The 24674-nt window shown below is 37.2% G+C and overlaps 1 protein-coding gene across 2 annotated transcripts in view; it reads right to left on the bottom strand.

Moving 5' to 3' along the window:
* The window catches only part of ccar1 (cell division cycle and apoptosis regulator 1), a 100134-nt gene that overhangs the window by 4835 nt on the left and 70625 nt on the right, over window positions 1-24674 (bottom strand). The window contains exons 18-23 of one of the 2 annotated variants that reach the window (XM_069900841.1): window positions 8378-8632; window positions 7772-7910; window positions 3418-3509; window positions 2956-3096; window positions 2460-2586; window positions 9-194 (exon numbers count right to left, since the gene is read on the bottom strand). In XM_069900841.1, the coding sequence (XP_069756942.1) occupies window positions 9-194; window positions 2460-2586; window positions 2956-3096; window positions 3418-3509; window positions 7772-7910; window positions 8378-8632 (940 nt within the window). The remainder of the gene's footprint in view (window positions 1-8; window positions 195-2459; window positions 2587-2955; window positions 3097-3417; window positions 3510-7771; window positions 7911-8377; window positions 8633-24674) is intronic. The other variant, XM_069900842.1, reaches the window with a different exon arrangement.

Below are 24674 nucleotides of genomic sequence, written 5' to 3'. Positions count from 1 at the left end.
TTTCTTACCAAGCTTTGCCTCCAAAGTCTGTGCTTTCAGCTCCATTTCCGCTCGTGCTTTTTCACTTTTTTGTAATTTTTGGAGCAAGTTCCCCACATCCACCATGGTTCCATTATACACTATCAGATTGTTGCTTTCTGTCTTTTCATTGGCTTCAGGTTTCACTATTAAATTGGGCAACAACAGTTTGTTTCCTGAAATGAATACCAAGAGCTATGTCATCTTTAGAAACTGGATTAAATATTCAACCCATTACAATGAAAGCATCTCCTGTCTGAGTTCTGATTTTCTTATGAAAAATGAATTTGGTCAATTTCAACCTCTACTGATTTTGGGAGTGGAAAGAACAGTCAACAGAAATTTCAAATGGAAACATTCTATTTAGTTAACCATCCTGAATTTGTTGAAAGAACAGAAACTACAATAAAAGTAGAAAGTCTACAGTGATCATGCCCCATTGAGGAGAGATAAATAACAGCAAACATTTAAGGTGAACAACCTTTCAGTAAAACTTGCTAACATTAATTTTGTTTCTCCCCAAAGATGATGCCTAACTCAGTGAATATCAAAGCTGTTTTTCAATCAGCTCTCTATGAGATGACTGGGGAGATGGCCAGGAGTGGGGTTGAGTGGAAGGATCAGCTCATGATTGAAGGGTGGGGCAAACTCAAAAGGCAGAATAGCCTAGTTCTGCTTGTACAGTATGTTTTATGGACTGCAATGTAAACTTGTCATTGTGGTCAGGATGTGTGAAGAAGGGGGAAGAAAACCAGCAAACTGTACATCAGGGATTAGAGTTGGATGTGATGGCGCACAAGATTTAGAAATGGAATCACTTAAGCTCTCAGTTTTCACCAATAATTTGTATTTGGGAATCAAAAATAAAAATTGTAGACAAATAATGGGGAAAGGGGTGTGATATATAATTACACAGTGGAAAACTGAAAATTTGTGTGGTATGCTTTGTCTTAATTCATCTATCCTCCTAGAAATGAACATAGAAGCAGAAAATAGGTATAGGAGTGGGCCATTTGGCCCTTCAAGCCTACACCGCCATTCATTTTGATCATGGCTGATTATCCACTCAGTACCCTGTTCCAGCTCTCTCTCCATACCCCCTGATCCCCCGAGTCACAAGTACTAAATCTCTCTTAAATATAGCTATGGAACCGGCCTCAATCACTTCCTGTGGCATTCCAATTTTACATCAGATCTCTATCCATCATTAATTTAAGATTTCTATTGCATGAATCTGTTGTGCTTCTAACTCACTTTGACTATGAACTATCCAAATGGCCCCATTTCTTTTTAAAAAAAATAATTTCCTTCCAAGAATGTCTGTGTAGTTGGCAATTTTATTTAATTGGCAATGCATTTTGACGGGACCAAATAAGGAAGCTGTGACAGATTATGTCATATTTCATATTATAAATAGATATATTTTAAAAGTTGATAAATTGTGGCAGGTTTATTTGTGTAGGGTTAGGGTTCAAAACAGATCTCATTTAAAATGCCAGAGATCTGCTCAAGGCAGACAGTTCAGGCTCCGAGTGCCTTTGCAAAAACTTTGAAGAATTCCTATAAGGACTTCATAAGCAAGTATTAATTAGACATGCGGTGGAGTAATTGTTGTGGAAAGCAACAGATGAATGAACTCAGAAGATTAGGTCTGGAGTCACAGTGTATCTGAGTGCAGGTGGCTGTTCTAAGAGGGAGAGAGAGAGAGAGAGAGAGAGAGAGAGAGAATTCAGTTCTACAGTTCAGCAGCAGGGACTAGAATATGACAAGCTGGCGAGCTTATGGAAAAAATCCATTTTGAAGATGGGTTGTGAGTTCTTAGTTCAACCTGGTCAAAGCCCTTGTGGTCCATATAAGAGGAGATGGTTGACTGTCTAATGTTTCACTTGAAATAGGGAAACAAAAAGGAACTCTGTGGTGACCTGAAAGAAAGAGGTTATCATCTGGAAAACCCTGAAGGGGCAAGTTTCTTTGGCAAGACAATGAAGTGGCTGATCTGAAGGAATCAGTTATGGGAGTCCAACGAGCAACAAATCTCTCTGAAAACTAACAAGAACCTTCCTGAGCAGTAACCATTTACCTTTCAAGCACCAAAGCCTGGTGAACGTCATAAAAGTTAAATTCTGTGCACAGTATAAGAATTGCCTGCAACCAGTGAACTTGTGTGATAAGTGAAATTGCACTGTGAATTAAAGAACTTTTCTGAACTTACACACACATTAATACACATGCACTTAGAATTAGAAGGGGGTTAAGTTAGGTTAATAGTAATGTTAAAGTTTGATCCTGTTTTCATGTTTAAAGATAATTAAAAGCAACTTTTGTTTAAGTAACCATTTGTCTTGGGGAATTTCTATTGCTGCTGGGTTTTGGGGTCCTCTGGGCTCATAAAGTAATTTGAATCATTGCAAGGAATTATGATTACAAATGTGGTATTGTACCTAACAAATGATCAGATTCCACTTCAATCTCTGCAGCTGGTACTTTTACTTCATCTTTTGAGCCATCAGTTAGCTTCCTGTAGGAACAAGTCTCGCGTAGAACCACTTTATTGATCAACTTCTTAACCTGAGAACGAAATTTAAAAACTCCTCATTAATACAAGAATATTGTAATTTTTCTCCCCTTTTTCAGCTCAGATCACAGTATCTGAAAATAATGGGATCTACTGATCATTAGCTGGGAATTGACTTAAATGGAAATTCTTATTTTCTTTCTCCCATTATCTCAGGATAGGTAAATACTAGACTTCTCATGAGAGATTTCTCCAGCTGATTAGTTAGAAATCAGACTTGTCACTGCTGGTAAGGTTCCAGTGATAGTACAGTGGATTTGCTTACTCAGCCGACATTCTGGTTTTGTGAATTTCATTAATAGTGTGAAATGCACAAGCTTCCTGGATTGCAACAAAAAAATTCAACCAACAGAGAACTGCACCTGCGCACGTGAAAGATGGAGTCCAAGAGTATAGATGATTTCCTCTAGATCTTTCTCCAGTAGATATCCACAGTAACTTTGATCAAAATAAACAAAGGCGAGAAGGAGGTCCTTGTTGAAAGTGAACAGCTGCTTCTTTTCCTTCAAGAATCAGAACACAGTCAAATTTTATAAATGACCATTTTGCTGACTTTATTTCCTTTGTTTTGGCGATTATTGAGTGCATTTGTACAATACCAGTATTGGTATTGTAACCAGTATTGAGGCGTGTGGAACTTCTCTCAATTCATCTACCAAGTTGTCAACTGATTACTGAACCCACAACTAACTCAAAATACACCCACTCAGACTTTAAACACCCAGAATTTAAAATGCTCTCTCCAGACATACCCAACGCAGTGTGGAAAGATCACCACATGGAACAACCCATTTCATCATAACTGTCTGAAACAGACTCCATACCTTGTCTTTGGAAGTGGGATCTCTGGATCTTCTTGATCCTTCTCGCCTGTCATCCTTCTGATCTCGACTGCTGTCTTCATCATCTCGATCTGCTGAGAGAAAAGGTCTTTAACAACATTCCAAATGAAATTTCTCAGAATAATACTGGAGTTTAGAAAGAGTGTAGGATATACTATTTTCTACACTTTTGATATTTTAAATTTCTGGTATTTTGAGTTTCAGGTGCCTGATATGAAGATCCCGTTTTGCCTCACATTAACCTGCAAGTGTATTATGAACCCAGGGGCTCCAGTGTTGGCAGACATTCTTGCACTTTGTGGGAATGTTTATTCAAAACCCTTTCTATCTCTTTCTTGAATGCCACCACTGCTCTGAATCTGATTTACCATACTCCTATTCCACTTTTGCTAGGCTGTGTCTCAGCCTGGTTAAAAAAGACAAGGCCTTATTCTTTTCATTTTACACACTAAACCTAATCAAATTAGAAAACTACAATAATTCTTCCATTAACTACTTCTTTGACCTTTTCAACTTCCAGAAACAACATCTGGAATTTCCCCCAACTTTTAGATTTGAAACATGCCAGCTAAAACTTATTCTCCTGTAATTTAGAAATTGTGTGCCTTTCATAATTTACCATGGTCCATGTCAGAATCAATATAAAATACAGTACAATTCTGATTATCCAAAATGGTCGGGACCGGACCTATTACAGATAAACAATTTTTTTTCAGAGAACTGATCATTTTTAAAAACAGCCCAGTAGCACAGCAAATCACAAGATTTTTTAAGCATTAAAATAATTCTCACCAAAAAAATGCTGGCATACTGATCACCAACAGTTCCTCATTGTGGCCCCGCTTGTGCAAGGAGCCAGAAGTATGCTGCTGTCACCGCTGGGAGCCTGCGGTCCCTGATCAGTTCGGCCCCGAAAAAATTTTGGACAAATGAGGATTTCTGATTTGATTTTAGATAATCGGAAGTTGTATCTAACTGCAATTCCCAAAAGTTACAGATTATCTATTCTCCCCACCCCCACAGATTTTGCTCTGCCTAGGTCTACAGTACATTCACAAGAGTATGACTAACATCAATCCATAACATTTATTTTGTGACCTTTTCAACCATTGACTGTGGAAATAATGGTTGAAAGGCATTCACCCTTTTTTCCACATATTCCTATCTTGTTTGCAAACCCCATAATAAGAATGCCAAGTTTTGACTTTGCCCCGCTGCACACCAAGATATTGTACTTCCACACCGACATAGGTTTCTGTTCACCCACCTGACTTATGAGACTCATTGCATTTAGGTACACAACAATAATAGTTTTTATTCCAGTGTTCTGCAACATCTATTTGTTCTGAATTCCAAGCACTGTTTTTAATTTCCTCCCTTCTGAATCTCCACTGTTTCTCATGCCTGTGCGCAGCTAACAAACGTTCCCCAACAGCACTAATGTGATTAACAAGATCTAAATTTTAACATCTTTATTTTTTAAATATTTGAAAACAAACTCAGTTTTACCAGCATTATCAGTGTCAATGTTAACAGTATCAGCATTGACTAGTCAACAATTATTACATTTATACAGTTTTCTGCAGAGTTCAAGCTCTATTTTTCCCCTCCCCACTCTCAACATTTAACACTTAATCAAGGTATAGACATATATCAGGGTTTTATTGGTTTGTCACAACATGACAGCCAGTGCGATGGCTGTTTTCTTCTCTAGACTCTTTCTGGTTGGGTTGGGATTGAACACCCCCCCACCCCACCAATTGAGGGATAGACGGGGAAGGTAGGGCAGCAAGGTCCAATGGGCCACACTATAATCGTTCTCCTATGGAATTTAAATATGGTGGCCAAATTTACTTCTTTCTTAAGTTGTACGTAATTTTCTCCAAGCGAACAGAGCTTTGCATTTCTGTGTTGCAGCGAGCAATGCTCAGGCAGGAGTTGGATTTCCAAGAGTCACACTTCCTGGCCACTACCAATGCGATCATTACGAATTGGATTTGAAATTTTGACAGAATCATCTTATGTCCATTATGTTTCCCAACAGGAACAACTCTGGGTCCTGTGGGAATTCTTTACCTATAATTTTTTTCTAGGACTTGGTCTAGTTCAACCCAGAAGGATCTCACCTTGGTACATGTCCAGGTTGCGTGCACAAAGATTCCTGTCTCAATGCCACATCTAAAGTATTGGTCTGACAATTCTGGTTTAAATCTGTTTAATTTTTGAGGCGTCAGCTACAGCTGGCGTAGAAAGATGTATTGTACCAGCCTGTATCGCACATTAATGCTTGTGTCATGCTGATCCGACATAAATTGGATCAGCACTGCTCATCGATTGTTATTCCCAGGGCCAACTCCCATCTCTGCCTTGATTTGTGAAGGCCTGGTTTAGGTCCTTCTGCTTGGAGCAAGAAATACATTGCCGAGATGAATTTCCATGTGTTTCCCCCTTCAAATCATGGCCTCTATGTCACTACACGTTGGTAGGGCCATAATTGAACCTAATTTATCCTGCAGAAAATAACTTATCTGAGGGTAGCAGTGGAATGTCTTTTTTGATAAATCATACTTATGCCTGAGTTGTTCAAATGCCGTTAGTTGCCCCTGCTCATTACAGTCCTCTATACACATGACACCATTATGTCGCCAGGTGTCTAGGATCTTGTTACCTACTGTCAATGGTACTAATTTATTTGGAGTCAGGGATTTTTTTGGGGACAGCCCCACTTTGATTCCTAGATATTGGTTAATTTTATTTCAAATGAAGATAATTTGTTTTAGTATAGAGTTGCCTGTTTTCCCAGTGTTCCATTTATAAATAAAGTCCTCTGCTACCTTCTCCCCTACCCCATGCAAATCAATTTGTGCTCAGGATGGTACACCTCATCCTTCAAAGAGTGAGGTGATGTATCTCGACTGGGCTGCCCAATAGTATTTCTTGAAGTCTGGCATACGTAATTCGCCCAGACCGTAATCCCAGGTCAACTTTTCCAGAGACCCTGGGTACCTTTCCATTCCACAGAAATGTTCTTATCGTGAAAACAAATTTTGGAAGAATCCCTGGGCAATGCTACAGGCAGTGTCTGGAAGAAGTATTGAAGTCTCAGCAACACATTCATTTTAACACAGTTAACCCTGCCCACTAAAGTTATGGGGAGGGACATCCTCAATTCTCCTAAGGGGGTAGAATTTAGTTTATATATATATTAATCAAGTTATTGTCTATTCCGACTCCTAGATATTTGATCCCATTTTGTGGTCACCCTGAATAACTGTTTTCTTGCTATTGACTGTAATTCCCCCTTAGTAAGTCACATGGTTTCGCTTTTGTCCCAATTGACCTTATAGCCAGAGATCTTCCCATAGTTCTCCAAAGTAGAGCGCAGCTTGGACATCGAGTTTGCTGGATTTGTCAGATATATCTGTCCGTCATCAGCAAATAAATTGATTTTATATTCTTCCTGGCTTGGTGTCTGATTCTGGTGAATGGCTTCAAATAGTGTCTTCATGGATAATACAAACAGGGCTGCCGAGATAGCAGGCACCCTTGTCTACTTGATCTTGTCAGTGGGAAAGCTAAAAAAATATGTCCATTGGCCACAACTTTAGCCTTGGACACATGGCACAACGCCCTTACCCAATTTATAAAAGATTGTCCTAACTCCAACTTTTCCAGGACTTTAAATGAAAAAATCCCACTCTAACCCTTTTCTGCATCCAGGGCCACAGCTAAACCCCTCGTTTCTGGTTTGTGCCAAATGCATTGTACTTAACAGTCTACCAATGTAATCCACTGCCTGTCTTTTTTCCACAAAGTCCTCTTGATCTTTATTTATTTAGATTCATCAAATTTTTCGTCAATCTATTTGCCAGGGCATAATCTGTGTTTAAAAGAGATAGGCCTATAAAAAGATGGTGTTAGTGGATCTTTGTCTTTTTTAAGGATCATCGTAATGATTACTGTCAAGAGAGATTCTGGGAGGGTATAGGTCTCCATTGCCAGGTCTACCACCTCCATATAGAGGCATCAGTATATCTTTACATTCCTTAGAAAACTCAGGTGGAAACCCATCCTTCCATGGAGACTTGTTTGTCTGCAACAAATTCAATGCTTTCCCTATCTCTTCTTCCTTGTTCTTCTTTCTGTTCTTCTGGGTCTAAATTTGGTAACTCCACAATTTAGACAGGAACCCACTAGCTTTATCGGACCTCTCTTGTCAATTCTGATTTACATAAACCCTCATAATTCCCTGAAAGTCTCATTAATCTCTTTTAGTTTAGGGTACTCCTGCCATTCCATTTGTACTGCATTAATTAACCTTGAGGCCTGTCCTTACCATCTTCATCTTCATCCTCAGCATCGTCTGCATCCAAAGGATCATAATCATCCAGATTGGCATCCTCTTCCATTTCTTCATCTTCCTTTGAATCATTCCTCTTTCTGAAATCTTTCTCATCTCTGTCCTTTTCTTCCTTCTGCAATATTATTAAAATACATTATTTGGCTTTAAGGTTCATGAAATGTATTGCTTTTACAATTTATGAAATATAGTAAAATATTACAGGATCATTCATATTATACATCTTTTAAGTTTTGAATTTTACGGTTTTAAACAATAGAAATGCAAAACCCAGAATGCCCACTTTGAAAAATAATTTTTCTTCCTCAATGACACAAACAATAAGAGCCATTCTTCTCAAAGAACATTCTCCATAGTTCTTCAGGAACCGAGCGTGCAATTTACTAAGTTTGAACAAATCCTAATAAGTAACCCCACTGAAATATTTTAGTATACATTCAGCAATAGTAGTATACATTCAGCAAATCACCCGGAGGGGCACCAGCACAGAGCAGGGCAACCTCAGATAGCCTCGATAACAGAAACATGCCATTGTGTCCATTCAACATTATTTTTAAGCACATAGCCTGCATAACACATTACCTTATTTCCATCTTTTTCTTCTTTCTTATCCTTTTCTTCTCCTGATTTTCTTCTTTTGTTTTTTGGTTCACTGGTCTCTTCATCTTTCTCTTCTTTTTTATCCTTTTTCTCACTTTCTTTTTTGTCCTCTTTCCGTTCTTTTCTTTCTTTCTCCTTTTTGTCATCTTTTTCTGGAAGAGCGACTAATGTTTTGTATATCCGATATCCAAAGTCTCTCTGCAGCATTTCATTGAAGAGTTCGGCAAACAGAGACACCTGTAGGACAATGGAATGTAAATTTATTGCAGTGAGAGAATAACACTACAATAGTGGTTCATGCAAGCTTGAATAAATTAAAAGGCTCCAAAGTAAATACAAACAATATGCAATGCTGCTGAACTAGAATATTGGAATTTGCTGAGAACAAGATTTCTGGAAGCAAATGTGCCAGGAGCAGATGCATCATTAATGAATTAAGCTAGTGCAATGCCATTGAGATGGACTGAGAGCTGAAGACTGAAACAAAAGTTGGGTCAGAAGAACCCGGGCAGTTTTGTCCCAAATATAAGAATCATCGAAAATTAGCCTGAAAGGGTATTAGGATTAGCAAGAGGTCTGCTGACACTATACAAGCTGAAAGTGATAAATTAAGGAAAAAAAGATTTCAATAGTTAATTCCGAAACAATTACTAAGATTATCACTTTTACTATATTAGTGTATCTCTTCTTTGGCTTGGCTTCGCAGATGAAGATTTATGGAGGGGTAAATGTCCACGTCAGCTGCAGGTTCATTTGTGGCTGACAAGTCCGATGCAGGACAGGCAGACACGGTTGCAGCGGAAAATTGGTTGGTTGGGGTTGGGAGTTGGGTTTTTCCTCCTTTGTCTTTTGTCAGTGAGGTGGGCTCTGCGGTCTTCTTCAAAGGAGGTTGCTGCCCGCCGAACTGTGAGGCGCCAAGATGCACGGTTTGAGGCGACATCAGCCCACTGGCGGTGGTCAATGTGGCAGGCACCAAGAGATTTCTTTAGGCAGTCCTTGTACCTCTTCTTTGGTGCACCTCTGTCACAGTGGCCAGTGGAGAGCTCGCCATATAACATGATCTTGGGAAGGCGATGGTCCTCCATTCTGGAGACGTGACCTACCCAGTGCAGTTGGATCTTCAGCAGCGTGGATTCGATGCTGTTGGCCTCTGCCATCTCGAGTACTTCGACGTTAGGGATGAAGGCGCTCCAATGAATGTTGAGGATGGAGCAGAGACAACGCTGGTGGAAGCGTTCTAGGAGCCGTAGGTGATGCCAGTAGAGGACCCATGATTCGGAGCCGAACAGGAGTGTGGGTATAACAACGGCTCTGTATACGCTAATCTTTGTGAGGTTTTTCAGTTGGTTGTTTTTCCAGACTCTTTTGTCTAGTCTTCGAAATGCACTATTTGCCTTGGCGAGTCTGTTGTCTATCTCGTTGTTGATCCTTGCATCCGATGAAATGGTGCAGCCGAGATAGGTAAACTGGTTGACCGTTTTGAGTTTTGTGTGCCCGATGGAGATGTGGGGGGGCTGGTAGTCATGGTGGGGAGCTGGCTGATGGAGGACCTCAGTTTTCTTCAGGCTGACTTCCAGGCCAAACATTTTGGCAGTTTCCACAAAACAGGACATCAAGCGCTGAAGAGCTGGCTCTGAATGGGCAACTAAAGCGGCATCGTCTGCAAAGAGTAGTTCACGGACAAGTTTCTCTTGTGTCTTGGTGTGAGCTTCCAGGCGCCTCAGATTGAAGAGACTGCCATCCGTGCGGTACCAGATGTAAACAGCGTCTTCATTGTTGAGGTCTTTCATTGCTTGGTTCAGCATCATGCTGAAGAAGATAGTAAAGAGGGTTAGTGCGAGGACGCAGCCTTGCTTCACGCCATTGTTAATGGAGAAGGGTTCAGAGAGCTCATTGCTGTATCTGATCTGACCTTGTTGGTTTTCGTGCAGTTGGATAACCATGTTGAGGAACTTTGGGGGGCATCCGAGGTGCTCTAGTATTTGCCAAACCCCTTTCCTGCTCACGGTGTCGAAGGCTTTGGTGAGGTCAACAAAGGTGATGTAGAGTCCTTTGTTTTGTTCTCTGCACTTTTCTTGGAGCTGTCTGAGGGCAAAGACCATGTCAGTAGTTCCTCAGTTTGTGCGAAAGCCGCACTGTGATTCTGGGAGAACATTCTCGGCGACACTAGGTATTATTCTATTTAGGAGAATCCTAGCGAAGATTTTGCCTGCAATGGAGAGCAGCGTGATTCCCCTGTAGTTTGAGCAGTCTGATTTCTTGCCTTTGTTTTTGTACAGGGTGTATCTATGGCTGAAGGAAATATATGGGTTAAAAACAGGTTCCATTTCACAAGTATATTTCTAGGACAAAAGTGGAGATTAGATTTGTTTTAAAGATCAACTGGTAAAACAGATTTAGTGATTTATAACAAAAATATATCACTCAAGACCAAGGAGGTATGCACTGATGAAAAACATACTGACTGGTTGCATCACAGCCTGTTTTGGCAAATCGAATGCCCCAAACAAAGCCAGGTCCATCACAGGCTGTGATCTCTCATCCTTTAAATACACCTACTGCGTAAGAAGGTAACCAACATCATAAAGGATTCCCCTCACCCTTGTAACAATCACTTCTCATTGTTCAAGCACAAGGTACGATAGATGAAGACCAGGACCTTTGGGTTCAAGTTTCTTTCCAACAGCCATCAGGCTCAAACATCAAGTTCAATTTTATCATCTGACTGCACATAGTGATAGATACAATTTAAAATGTACTGCATTTAAATATTTAGAGATCATTAACTGCGGGAAGAAGTTATTTCCCAGCCTGGCAGTCTTGATGCGCCTGTACCTCCATGTTACATTCATCATGGACTACTCTGACACCACAAAAGGACTGTCTGTACTACTGCAAAATTACATTTTTTGGACTAGGTTAATCTATCATTCTTATGTGTATTTTTTTAATCCCTTTTTACACTTGTGTCCCAGTAAATCAGTCATTCACTGCCCAGTTAGGAATGGCCTTTCTGCTGTTCACACTCAGCCAACCCTTGACCAGGACACTGCACATTTTCATACTCACCACGAGCCATCCCTGGGGTTGGGACTGTTCTCCCTCCTACCAGTGACATCATGATGCATCAAGCAATGGTGGACCTGCCCTAAATCCTGATCAATGTATTATCTTATATTTAAACAAAATTAATCATGCCTAATTATAATATAATTAAGCTTTATGTACAGCACAGCATGAGCCCTTCAGCCCCTGTTGTTGTTGTGCCGACCTACACAAACTTTTACAAGGGACCGTGGGAAAGTGCTAGCAATAAATAGTAATAGCAGACAATTTTTAAACAACGAGGAAAATATTTGTAGAGCAATCACACACAAAGACCATGGGAAAAGTGATGGTGGAACTGCCCTCCCAGAATCCCATGCAGCAGAGAAACCCATCTGTGAGTGCTCCACGCATGCAGCCATGCCTACAGCCCTTACTCTGCCACACAAAATTCTGGGAGTGCAGGTCCACTATTGCTCCCCCCCCCCACCCACGGACTTTATAAATTGTGCATGATAGCGCTACCAACTTTCCCACACTGTTTATAAATTGTCCGCTATTGCTATTTATTGCTAGCAGAGCACTTTGCCCCACTGCAAAGTTTATACTTTCATTTTAATCTTTTCTTTCCTTTTGATTCCTGCACTCACGCAAAAACGTGTGTCATTTCTGTCTAAGAATGCAATTCTCACTTTCACACTAGGCTAATCAGCACACTGGCATCGGGAGATGACTTCATTTCACGCCAGCGTTCAAATGATTTTGCTTTCACAGTTGACCCTTAACCAGTCAATTGGCCGTTAATTCCTGGGACAAGGTGCAAGTATGAAAGGGGTTTCTTAATTCAATTATGTATACCATTACAATTTAAAAAGAAAAGAACTTTGGTGCATATGAACATTTTACAATGTATATGACAGTAAACTCATTATGATTGAGCAAAAGCTCAAAAGTTTAAGTCTCAAGTATATTGCCACCTGGCCTTAAACATTGATAATTGGAGAGTTTTTAAATTGTCTGGAGTGGGAAAACCATAGAAAAATTAAAATATCAAAACCTTAAAAGAATGTAGAGGTTTTTTGGCCCATTGTTTAAAGGTAGTAGTTGGGCTCATTCTAATTCCAACTACACCACGTTGACCATGATCATTTTCATCAACCTTTCAGAATTGAAACAAATGTGACACAATGTTGTTATTGGTGCCTCTGATCTGCAGACAAATTAGCATAAATCCTTTGACGATTGACATGCTTATGATGTGTCACCCTCTCATATCACAATTCCAGCCTTATCCCCCTATCTTTAATATCACAATGAAATCTCTCCTCAGCTTTATTCCAATCAATTCCACCCTCTCTCCCCATTAACAGATATTCTCCATTCATGATTACATTGTTGCTTTTCTTCATACTCTCTCTAGTACAATGGAATCCTTTCTATCCCTCAACCAGAAAGATAGTGCATTTCTGTATATATAATTTCCCACAGTAGTATTTCCTAAAAACAAGGTTGAAAGTCACATAGAGATTAGAAAATGAACCATTTTTGGTTTAAAAAGCAATGATACAGATTAGTTTATAGGTAAACTTGGCAAATTATTTATCTAAGATTAATAAATGACTGAAAACCATTACATTTCTCAGATGATGAGAAAATCAGCATGGATTTATAAAAGTTAGAGAATAGAGATTTTTTTGTCAAATATACATACATGACATCACCAACCCCGAAATTCTTTTTCCTGTGGGCTAGGCAGAATTTATACTTATCAGTAGGGCAAAAAAATTGTACCCAAGAAAAAATGTACACAAAAGAAAGAAATATAAACAAAGAAAGAAAAGTTAACAGACAATGCAATACAGACAAAAATATTCAATAATAATGTGCAAAATAAGAATCCTTAAATGAATTTGATTGAGTCTGATGTTTAGGAGTCTGATGGTGGAGGTGATAGCAAATACTCCCGAACTGGTGGTACAAGGCCTGTGGCAGCAGCAGCGAGAACAGAGCATGTCCTGGGTGGCATGGATCCTTGATGATTGTGGCTGCTCTCCAACAGCAGTATTTTGTGTTGAGTTTTGCCTTTGATGTACTGGGTTACGCCAACTACCTGTTGCAGGGCTTTCTGCTTCGAGGTATTGGTGATCTGACCAAGCTAACTGTGTTTTCTGAAGAGGTGAATAAATCAACAGACTGGGTATTATTTCCATTGATACCAGGAAGTACCTCATAAAATGCTGACAGCTGAAGATCAATATTTTAGAATTTAATGTGATGAACAAGCTGGAAGACTGACTTTGCAGCTGAACACTAGATTGTAGTCATCAAATTAAATATGATTAGTGAAGCCCTGCAGAACATCTGTGTTGATGCTGCAAACTCCAAATGCATTCAGAAATGACGTGGATGGGGGTGTGGCGAGATGGCATAGAGACTAGACGTGTAATCCCTGTCCTCTCTGGTCAGATTTTTAAGTACCCATTTTTTTAACCCTTTATTTTTAAATTTTAATTTTCAGTTTGATATTTTGGTGAACCATTATGGCTGCTAATGTAAAAAAAAATTAAGTCTCAGTTACAAAAGAAAATACAGTTTCGAAGTGCAGAAGAATTGGGGCCTAAATGACTTGGAAGAGCGTCGGACTCGATTTAAGCGATCCCAAAGCTTCAACGATTGCCGGTGGGGACAAAAGTTAAAGAAACAGCCACTCACCAGTCTCAAGATGGCGCTGGTTCAACCTGTTTTGCGGAGGAAGGAGAGCGTTCCCGAGAAGTTGGGCACAAACCTGGAGGCTTATTACAAAGAATAATCCCATTGGAAGAGATAGGAGTGCGGAGAAAGAGAACTGTGACGCTAGACACACAGTCTATAGCAACTGGGGGCTTGAGTAGCGCTGCTAATTACAGAGGATTCCGTAATTTTATTTAAAAATGGTCTGCGGGGGGAGGAGTGATGACCCCCTGAGGAAGTCGGGGGGGTCATCGTTGGGTGTCCAAACTCGCAGCAAAACGACTAGAAAGCTGCCTTTTGAAGTACAACTAGAAGAGGACTTACCTTACTCTACCACTGTACAGGAAATGGAAGAAGAGCTGGATGAAAGTGAGTTACAAATTGTGGAACCGGATTCTGCATTCCAAATTGCATCTCAACCTGTTTATACGATGTTTGAAGGTATTGCTTCTTATTTGGATATCATTATTGGTCAACTGAACCAGCTGGTTCAAATGAATTCTGATACGAGCTCAGACTGAACTGTGGTTAAGGCAGAAGCTAAAGAAAATTGGGAAAACTTAAAAAAATTTGAAGCTTCCTTTTCTGAATGTAAACAACAGGTACAATCCAATACAGAAACAATAATAAAGGTGGAAAAATCAGTTAAAGATTTAGGAGCCCAGGAAAGAGAATTAACAAAAAAAACTATTTGGAAAATCAAAGCAGAAGAAATAATGTGAAAATTGTGGGTTTGCCAGAAGGTCAAGATCCTGTCAAATTTTTTAAAAATTGGATTCCCCACATGTTAGGGGAAGAGTCTTTTCCTGATGGATTGGTATTGGAAAGAGCACATAGAGCTTTAAGAAGAACACCCTTACCCCCCCTGGTCAACCCCAAGAGCTGTGATAGTTCATTGTTTTAACTGTTTGGATAGAGAGACAATTCTTCGACTTGCAGTTCAAAATGCAAGACAAAGGCAAGCTCCAATGATGGTTCAGAATAGTAGTTTCTTCTACCCTGATTTGAGTCAAGATGTCATCAGACGCCGACGTGAATTTAATCCAGTTAAAGATGTTTTATGGCGTAAAGGTTACAAATTTGCTTTTTGTTATCCTGCTATGTTGAAAGTGTTTTATGGAAACCATCAGTCTCAATTCTTTGAGAGTGAGCACGAAGCAATGAGTTTTGCTAATTTGCTACCAGATGTCAGAGGACAAATAAGAAGTCCACCATTATCTCCTAAAAGAAAATCTGATGGTCTTGGAAATGGGAAAAATGGCAGAAGTGGAAAGAACAGGAATGGAAAGAGTTCATCTACTCTTGAAATGAGTTCACCATCTGATCTGGAATTTCAAGGCTGAATTCTTTTTGTAATATGTTAATATTTTTGATTGGCTGGCTGGGGAGGAGGGGGATTGCATTAATTTCTTTGTTAGTCATCAATCACTAGTGGGTAATCCACACCCAGTTTTTTTTTAAGGGAGTTACTACCTTTTGGTAGTTTTTTTTTTGGTTGTTTTTTTTCCTTATTAACGAATATTATTTTTATTCGGAGGGCCTATATATTTTAATTTGGGGGTCCTATATATCAAATTTTTTTTTCTTTCTTTGTTATTATTTATTTTGTGATTATTTTTGGTATTTAGTAATTGTATTAGATATGTCAAATTTGAAATTTTCTACTTTTAATGTTCAGGGACTAAACAACCCGATCAAGCATAAGAGAGTTTTGGCATATATCAAAAGATGAAAATTGATATTGCTTTTTTACAGGAGACACCTTTGAATAAAAAAGAAAGTATGAAATTGAAGAGGGACTGGGTTGGACATGTGTTTTTTCTTCATTTAACTCTAAAGCTAAGGGAGTAGCAATTTTAATAAATAAAAATTTATCTTTTGAATTACAATGGTTATATGGTTATAAGTAGATATAATCAATGGGAATGAATGCAGGAATCAATTCTTAAATTGAATTGTAAAATTTTTAATGAATTTTGGACTTTACTCAACACTTATGCACCGAATGTGGATGATGAAGCATTTATTTCGGATGCATTTTTGCTTCTGGGACAAGCTAATGAAAATGTTCTAGTTGGAGGAGATTTCAATTGTGTTTTGGAACCTTTATTAGATAAATTTCCAAAAAATGTTAAAAAATCCAAAATGGCAATTCAAATTTGAGCTTTGATGAAAGACCTTAATTTAGTGGACATTTGGCGACATCTCAACCCAACAGAGAAGGATTTCTCTTTTTATTCATTTAGACATTAATCCTTTTTTAGAATTGATTTTTTTTAAAAGTATCGGCACATTTACAGGGGAAAATATTGCAAGCAGAATATAAAAGTCGGGTAATTTCAGATCATTCTTTGTTGTATTTTACTTATGAGAGTTCAGAAAAAGTTCGTGCAGCTTCTCGTTGGATGTTAAAAAAATTTTTAAAAAACAAATCAACTTCTTCTTGGAAGAAAATGTTAATTCCATTCAGAGTAAATTTATATTGTGGGATGCTATGAAAGCTTACTTGAGAGGTCAAATAATTAGTTATACCTCCAAGGTTAAAAATAATTATTTGACCGAGAGCATGAATTAGAGAAACAGATTGATGATTTAGAAAAGGAATTTCAGAGAGATGTGAGAGAAAATCAGAAAATAGAGTTGTCTAGATTGAAATTGAAAAAGAAAAAAAAAACAACTAATAATTAAAAAACTAAAAAAAAAGAAAAAGAAAAAAAAAGAAAACACACACACATATATATATATATAAAATATAATAAAAAAAGTTTTTTTAAAGAAAAAAAATGATTAATTCAAACTTATTTAAATTGTATATAATCAATAAATAGGGTCGACTTTAACTCATAAAAAGACATCTTATCTTGTATAGAAAAAGATATTTTTTCCATGACCAAACAAAACTTCATCTCTGAATACCATCTGAAGACAATACATTTCTATTCTTCCAAGTAATCACTATACATTTCTTAGCCACTGCCAACGCTAAATAAATAAAAGAGATCTGGTAATTATCTAATTCTAAATCAATCAGCGGTTGCATATTCCCTAATAAAAATATATCAGGGTCTAATACAATATGAAGATTATATAGATTATTAAATACAGATTGAATACCTTTCCAAAATTGTTGTAACCGATCACACAACCAAACAGCATGTAAAAAAGTACCAGAGACCTGATCACAACGAAAACAAAGATCTGACTTACTAAAACCAAATTTTTTAAATTTTTTGGGTGTTAAATATAATTGATGTATAAAACTATAATTAATCATTGCCAATCTAGCATTAATCAATTTTCGAACACTATTACAGCCGATTTCAGACCAATCTTCTTCAATTATTGTTAAACTTAAATCTTTTTCCCATTTCATTTTATCTTCATCCCAATCTATTTTACTTTCACTTTCCAACAAAATATGATACAAACCTGATATATAACCCTTTTTTGGAAATGAGAGCACATATTTCTCAAAATCAGTTTCAGACAGTAAATTCATTTGTCGACCGCATACCTGTTTTACAAAAGATCTTAACTGATAATACACAAATATAGAATAACCACTTATATCAAATCTCTTTTGCAATTCTACAAAAGAACAAAAATGACCTTCTAAAAAACAGTCAGATAAATTATGTATTCCTTTCTCCTCCCATTGTTTCAAAATAGTATTAGATACCGTGAAAGGAACAAGTTGATTATTATATAATGGTAATCTTCCTGACCACTTATTTTTCAATCCCATTTTATATAATTTACTTGTCCATAAATTCATTAAATGTTTCAATATTGGTACATCATAAGTTCGTAACAAATTTTTATTCCATCGAAATAAAAATTCATTCGAAAATTTTTCAGAAATAACTGCCAATTCTATCTGTGCCCAACTAGGCGTATCTTGTGTGGCCATTAATGCGCTAAGAAATCTAAATTGAGCTGCTTCATAATAAAATTGAAAGTTAGGTAGCCGTAACCCTCCAAATTGAAAATCCCACATCAATTTTTTTCAATGCCTCCCTAGGAAATTTTCATTTCCACAAAAAATCCCTAATTACTTTATATAAATCCTTAAAAAATCTTTTTTGTAAACAACAAGAAATTGATTGAAATAAATATTGTATACGAGGAAAAATATTCATTTTTATAGTATTAATTCTTCCTAATAAACCCAAAGGTAAATCTTTCCATTTAACTAAATCTGCCTTAATCTTCTTCATTAAAGGAAGATAATTAAGTGAATATAAATTTTTGTAGTCAGTATTAACATTAATTCCCAAATATTAAATTTGTTTCGTCCACTTCAAATTCGTAATATTTCTAAACATTGAATAATCATCTTTACTAATTGATAAAATTTCACTTTTAGTCCAATTAACCTTATAACCAGATAATTGACCATAAATCTCTAAGGAATCTTGAAGTGCTGGCATAGAAACACATCAGGATCCACCAAATACAGCAAAACGTCATCCGCAAATAAATTTATTTTATAATCTTCATTCAAGACTCTCATACCTTTGATACTATCATTCTGTCGTATTAATTGTGCTAGAGGTTCAATAACTAAAGCAAACAAGGTGGGTGATAATGGACATCCTTGTCTAGTAGATCTTGTTAAATTAAAGGATTCTGAAAGCAAACCATTAGTAACAACTCTAGCTTTCGGACCATTATAAGTTCTTTTTGTTTTTGTTTTTTCATATATATTCTTATAAAATAAAAATTTATTGGATTAATAATTAATACTTAATTAATATTTTTTTGTTTTTTTTATTTATATCGATCTTTCTTTAAAGATATATATTTTTTATTTTTTTTATTATACTAATAGTATTAATTCTTCACTCTTTATCGTGGGGGTGGGGAGGGGGGGTTTAGGGGTTAAAAATAGTTTTTTTTTTAGTCTTAGTTTTTAGTTGTTAGGGGAAGATGCCGAGATTGGTATTGTATTAACTATGTTATTTTGTACTTGTATTACTTTATTTTGTATTTTTTCTGTACGTGAATTACTTACTTTCTTCATATGTTAAAATTAATAAATAAAGTTTCGAAAAAAAAAATAGATTGAAATACAATACGTTGGAATTTTATCAATTTGAATGCTTGATTAATAGATCTAAACAACGGTATTATGAATGGGGTGAGAAAGCACATAAGGTACTTGCATGGCAGTTAAAGAAAGAACAGGTATCAATGGTTATTAATGCAGTCAGACAAAATTCGACTGTTACTTACAAACCTCGTGAGATTAATGATGAGTTTTACTTATTTTAAAAGAAATTATATACTTCTGAGGAAAAACAGGAGAGTGGATCGATTGATTCCTTTTTATCAATGTTGAAATGACCGGTATTAGAAGAAGATACATTGGAGCTGTAGGCTCCTTTTACTGATTTAGAAATTAAATTGGCTATGTTGGAAATGCCGAATGGAAAATCACCTGCTGATGACTGGTTTTCGGTTGAATTTTATAAGATATTTTATGATGATTCATCTACAGCACACATGTCAAACTCTGGCCCACGGGCCAAATTTGGCACGCGATATAATTATATTTGGCCCGCAAGATCATTTCAAAAATGTATTAGAGGTGGCCCACCCTGCAGCGAGAGCCGATGCTGTTTTTTGGTAATGTCACCCCCACCATCCTCCCCCTTCATTGCACATCCTTCCCCATTGTAACAAGAGAAATTGTAACAAGAGAAATTGTAACACGAGAAGTCTGTCGATGTCATCAGCCGGCAAGCCAGTTGGAAGGCTCCCCGCACAACCAGTCACTTCTCCCACCTGTCGAGCAGTGCGGCGGATGGACGAGCGCCTGTGATTTCCTGTCGGCGCAACGGGCATGGCAGGCTGCGCACGGCCCCCGGGCAGCGTGAGCCCCGCGCGACTGGCACCGGATGGCCCTTCCACAGCGCGATCGCACTTCTCCCGGTCGCCACGGCCTTCAGCGCTTGCACCCACGCGGACCCCAGGGACGGCTGGTTCGGCCTTGCACATGAAGAGAGAGATGGTGGCTGTCCACAAAGGCTGATCGGCAGCGCGCTGGGCCTGAGTGGGTGGGTAAGCAGGGGTGGGCAGAGGGTGTAGGTGAGGAGTAATGGGCAGGGGAAGTTATGGTGGTGCGAGGGGCAGTTAGAGGGAGGGATGAGTAGAACGAGGGGTGGATAGGGAAGAGGTAAAAGGGGAGGGGCATGGCGAGTAGGGGAGGGGTGATTAGAGGGTGAGAGATGGGTAGAGGGAGGAACAGGTTGAGGGGAGAGGCAGTAGAGGGGCGTGTATAGGATGGGGTGGGTAGAGGCAGAGTGAGTGGAGTGAGGGGTGAGTAGAGGTTGGGTAAAGGACTGGTCAGGTAGAGGGATGGTGGGTCGAGGGTGAATAGAGGCCTAGAGCCTGAGGAGTGAGCAGGAAATGCTGAGTCCTGATGCAGGCCAAAATGGACACAGCCTGTGAATGCTGACTACATCTCCACAGGGACCAAATATGTTTCCCTCAGGTCAAGCAAAGGGTGAACTTGAGCTACCTACTCCTGAACTGTAACATTATCCTCCTAAAGTTATATCCTAAAGTTTAACATTACATATGTTGAAAGAAGAGAAAACATGCAGATGTTGTTGAAAATTTTCAATAAATATTTAGTTCGGCCCTCGACTTAGTCCAAGTTTTTAATTTTGGCCCTCCGTGAATTTGAGTTTGACACCCCTGATCTACAGTGTTTGGAGATGTGTTACGACAGATTAATGAACATTATGATTTACCTGAATCATGCTCCAGTGCCTTACTTACTGTAATTCCTAAGAAGGATAGAGATCCGTTAAAGGTGTCTTCATATAGACCAATTTCTTTGTTAAATGTAGACTATAAAATAATAGCTAAAGTATTAGCGAATCGATTGGCTAAATTTTTACCTAAGTTGATACATGTTGATCAAACAGGTTTCATAAAGAATAGATATGCTTCACATAACATTCTTCGAGTTATTAGTTTGATTAATAAGTATCGACAGTGCCCTGACCATCCGATGGTGATATCTCTCGATGCAGAAAAGGCTTTTGATAGAGTTGAGTGGAACTTTTTATTTAAAGTTTTAGAGAAATTTAAGTTCAGTCCTCCTTTTATTGGTTGGATTAAAGCTTTATATAATAAACCAATAGCCGGAGTATTGACAAATAGTCAGATCTCGGAACCTTTTAAATTAACCCGTTCAACTCAACAAGGTTGTCCTTTGTCTCCAGCTTTGTTTGCGCTAGTAATTGAACCTTTAGCACAGCTGATACGACAAAATACACAGATACAAAGTATGAGTTTTAGATGAGGAGTACAAAATTAATTTATTTGCTGACGATGTATTGGTGTATTTAACAAAACCAGCTCAGTTACTTTTACACTTGAAGGAGTGTTTAAACACAATCTGGATCTTTGTCTGGATATAAAGTTAATTGTGAAAAAAGTGAAATTTTACTGATAGGTGAAGATTATTCAGTTTATATGAATATTATTAATTTGAAGTGGACTGATCGAATTAAATATTTGGGTATATATGTGGATGCTGATTATCAATCTTTATATAAATTAAATTATGTACCGATAATGAAAAAGATCAAAGCTGATTTGATTAAGTGGAAGGATCTTTCTATAAATTTAATTGGAAGAATAAATACAATTAAAATGAATATCTTTCCACGTATACAATATTTGTTTCAGTCAATTCTGTGTTTACTTAATAAGAATTTTTTTCCGAGATTTAAATAAAATGGTTAGGGAATTTTTATGGAAGGGTAAATTTCCAAGAGTAGCTTTGAATAAGTTAACTTGGAAATATGCATTAGGAGGAATAAGTTTACCACATTTTCAAAATTATTAAGAGGCAGCTCAATTTAAATTTATTAGTACTTTAATGGATTTGGAACGGCCCCCTAGTTGGGCTAAAATTGAGACGGCAATTATTTTTGAATTTGAAATACATCAATTTTTGTTTTGGTGGAATTTAAACTTATTACAACAATATAATGATCCTATACTAAAGCATTTAATGAAGTTATGGATGAGGAAAAATAGAACAATAGGTTCTAAGGGTAAATTATTGCCTTTAACACTGTTATACAATAATCAACTTATTCCTTTTTCAATGCATAATCAATGTTTATTACATTGGATATCTAAAGGTATAAAATATTTGGGGGATTGTTTTAAAGAAGGTAAATTTTTAACATTTAATCAAATGAGGGAAGATTTTGGTATTAATGAGAATTCTTTATTCGTTTATTATCAACTTTGATCTTTAGTAAAACAAATATTTGATAGAGATATGACTTTACCTAAATTGACTAAATTTGAATCTTTTCTTGTGATTGTACCAAAGGAATAGATCTAAGATTAAATGGGAAAAGGATATTAATCTTATTTTTTCCGAGGATGACTGGTTAGATATTTGTCATGATCGTGTTACTTACTGGATTGATAAAATGTTCGTTATGCAATGGTTAATTATAATTTTTTGCATCAATTGTATTTAACACCTGTAAAGTTAAAAATATGGTTTTAGTGAATCAGACTTGTTTTAGATGTGGTAATTCAGTTGGAACTTTTTTTCATGCTGTTTGGTTATGTGTACATATACAATCTTTTTGGAAAGCAATTCAATTGTTTTTGGGACATTTGTTTCAGATTAAAATACTTCTAGACCCGACAATATTTTTGTTGGGTAAGTTGAAGCCTTTGAAAGATTTGGGACTAGATAAATTTCAGATTGCTTTTGTATATTTAGCTTTACCTGTAGCAAAAAAATGTATAGCAAGTACATGGAAAAATGCTAATGTGATTGATATTAACAAATGGCATAATGAGATGAAAATTTGTTTAGTTATTGAAAAAAATCATGTATGTTTTACATGATAATTATTCTTTTTTTCTTAATAAGTGGACTTTATATTCAGAATATTTACATTTAAATTTACTTTGATTAGATTTTAGTAAATATATTTTAGTTGATATTTTAGTTTTTTTTCTCTTTGGCTCTCCTAGAGAGCTGGCTGAGAGGCGGAGGGGGGTTCTTTTTTTTCTCTTTCCTTTTTAATATAATTTTTTTTTTAATTGTTCACAATATGTATTCTTTTTACTGTATGTTGGAAAGCAATTCAATTCCACTTTGTGGAAAAAAAAAGAAATGACGTGGATGGGGGAAACTAAAACTCGTATGCCCAAGTTTGCTGATAATACAATAAGTGGGGAGCGTAAGCAGTGAAGGTAAAACTGGTAATTACAAGGATATTAAGTGTCTGAGTTGGCAAAACTGTGGCTGGGATACAGGCCAATACATACTAAAAAAATAGGATAAAACAGGGTTGTGAAAAAAAATTGTGAAAAAAAAACAGGAGCAGGGGAGGCCCATAGAAACTTGGAATTCCATCACTAAATGTCACAGACACAAAAATAATCAAATAACCTGCAGAATGTGAGAAATTCCAAGCATTACACATCAAAAGCGAAATAGTCATATTCCTCAATTTCCTGAGAAGATATGTTGGCTTTGCTAGTAGTACAAAATAATCATGATAATATTCAGAATTGATATACACATCAGAACTTTGATCCCTTCAACTCCAAAGGTTATGAGACTGAAGTTTTCAGAATATTAAAGAAACCAAATGGCTAAATTTGATAAATTCTTTGGACACAGGACATTTGGTTCACTAAGTCTATGCTGGATTCAGAGCAAACCAACATTCCCGTTCCTCTGCTCATTCATTTCCCTGTAAATATTTCCACTTCATATGCCCACCAATTCCCCCACTACCATTTATACAAGAAGGAATTTACAGTCGCATTTTTGGGATACTGGAAGAAACCATAGTGGGTAGGCTGCCATGTATGTGTGTGCTTTTGGTTGGGGGGGGGGGGGGGTGAGAGGAAGAGAAGAAAACCTACTCAGTCGCAGGCAAAATATAAGAATTCCACACATCAACTCTGGAGGTCAGGATCAAACACAGTTACTAGTGCCACCCACAAGAGAAGATGCTTCCGTTGTACTTAAGAATGAGGTATAAATTTGAAAAAACTTAACTTTTAAGTAGGGATTGGAATATTCCTAAATGCAAAATGTGGTAGAAATGGTAGCACCGATTTTAAATCTGGGATGGAAAGACACTGTATTTTAAAAATTGTACAAAAGCCTGGGAACAGTTCCTACATCTTTTAATTTCTGGAATTCAATCTTCAAATTTGTTAACACCTCTTTATGTACCCACCACTCTCTCTCACAATTTAACATAGTCCATAGGACTCATGTCCAAAGTTAAACGAAGGCATCTTGTTTTTCTGCAAATGTATCTTTTTGTTGTGATAAATGCAACAATGGAGATGCTTCATTAATTCATATTTCTGAACATGCCAGAGACCTGAAAAATATTGGAACAAAGTATTTCAAACTTTCTCAAATTAATTTTAAACCTAATCCCTTAACTGTTGGAGAGTGACTATTAAAGAGCTTACTACTTCAGTGAAA

Source organism: Narcine bancroftii, chromosome 10, assembly GCF_036971445.1.
Source record: "Narcine bancroftii isolate sNarBan1 chromosome 10, sNarBan1.hap1, whole genome shotgun sequence".
Classification (NCBI taxonomy): Eukaryota; Metazoa; Chordata; class Chondrichthyes; order Torpediniformes; family Narcinidae; genus Narcine; species Narcine bancroftii.
This window is presented reverse-complemented; position numbering and strand designations above follow the sequence as displayed.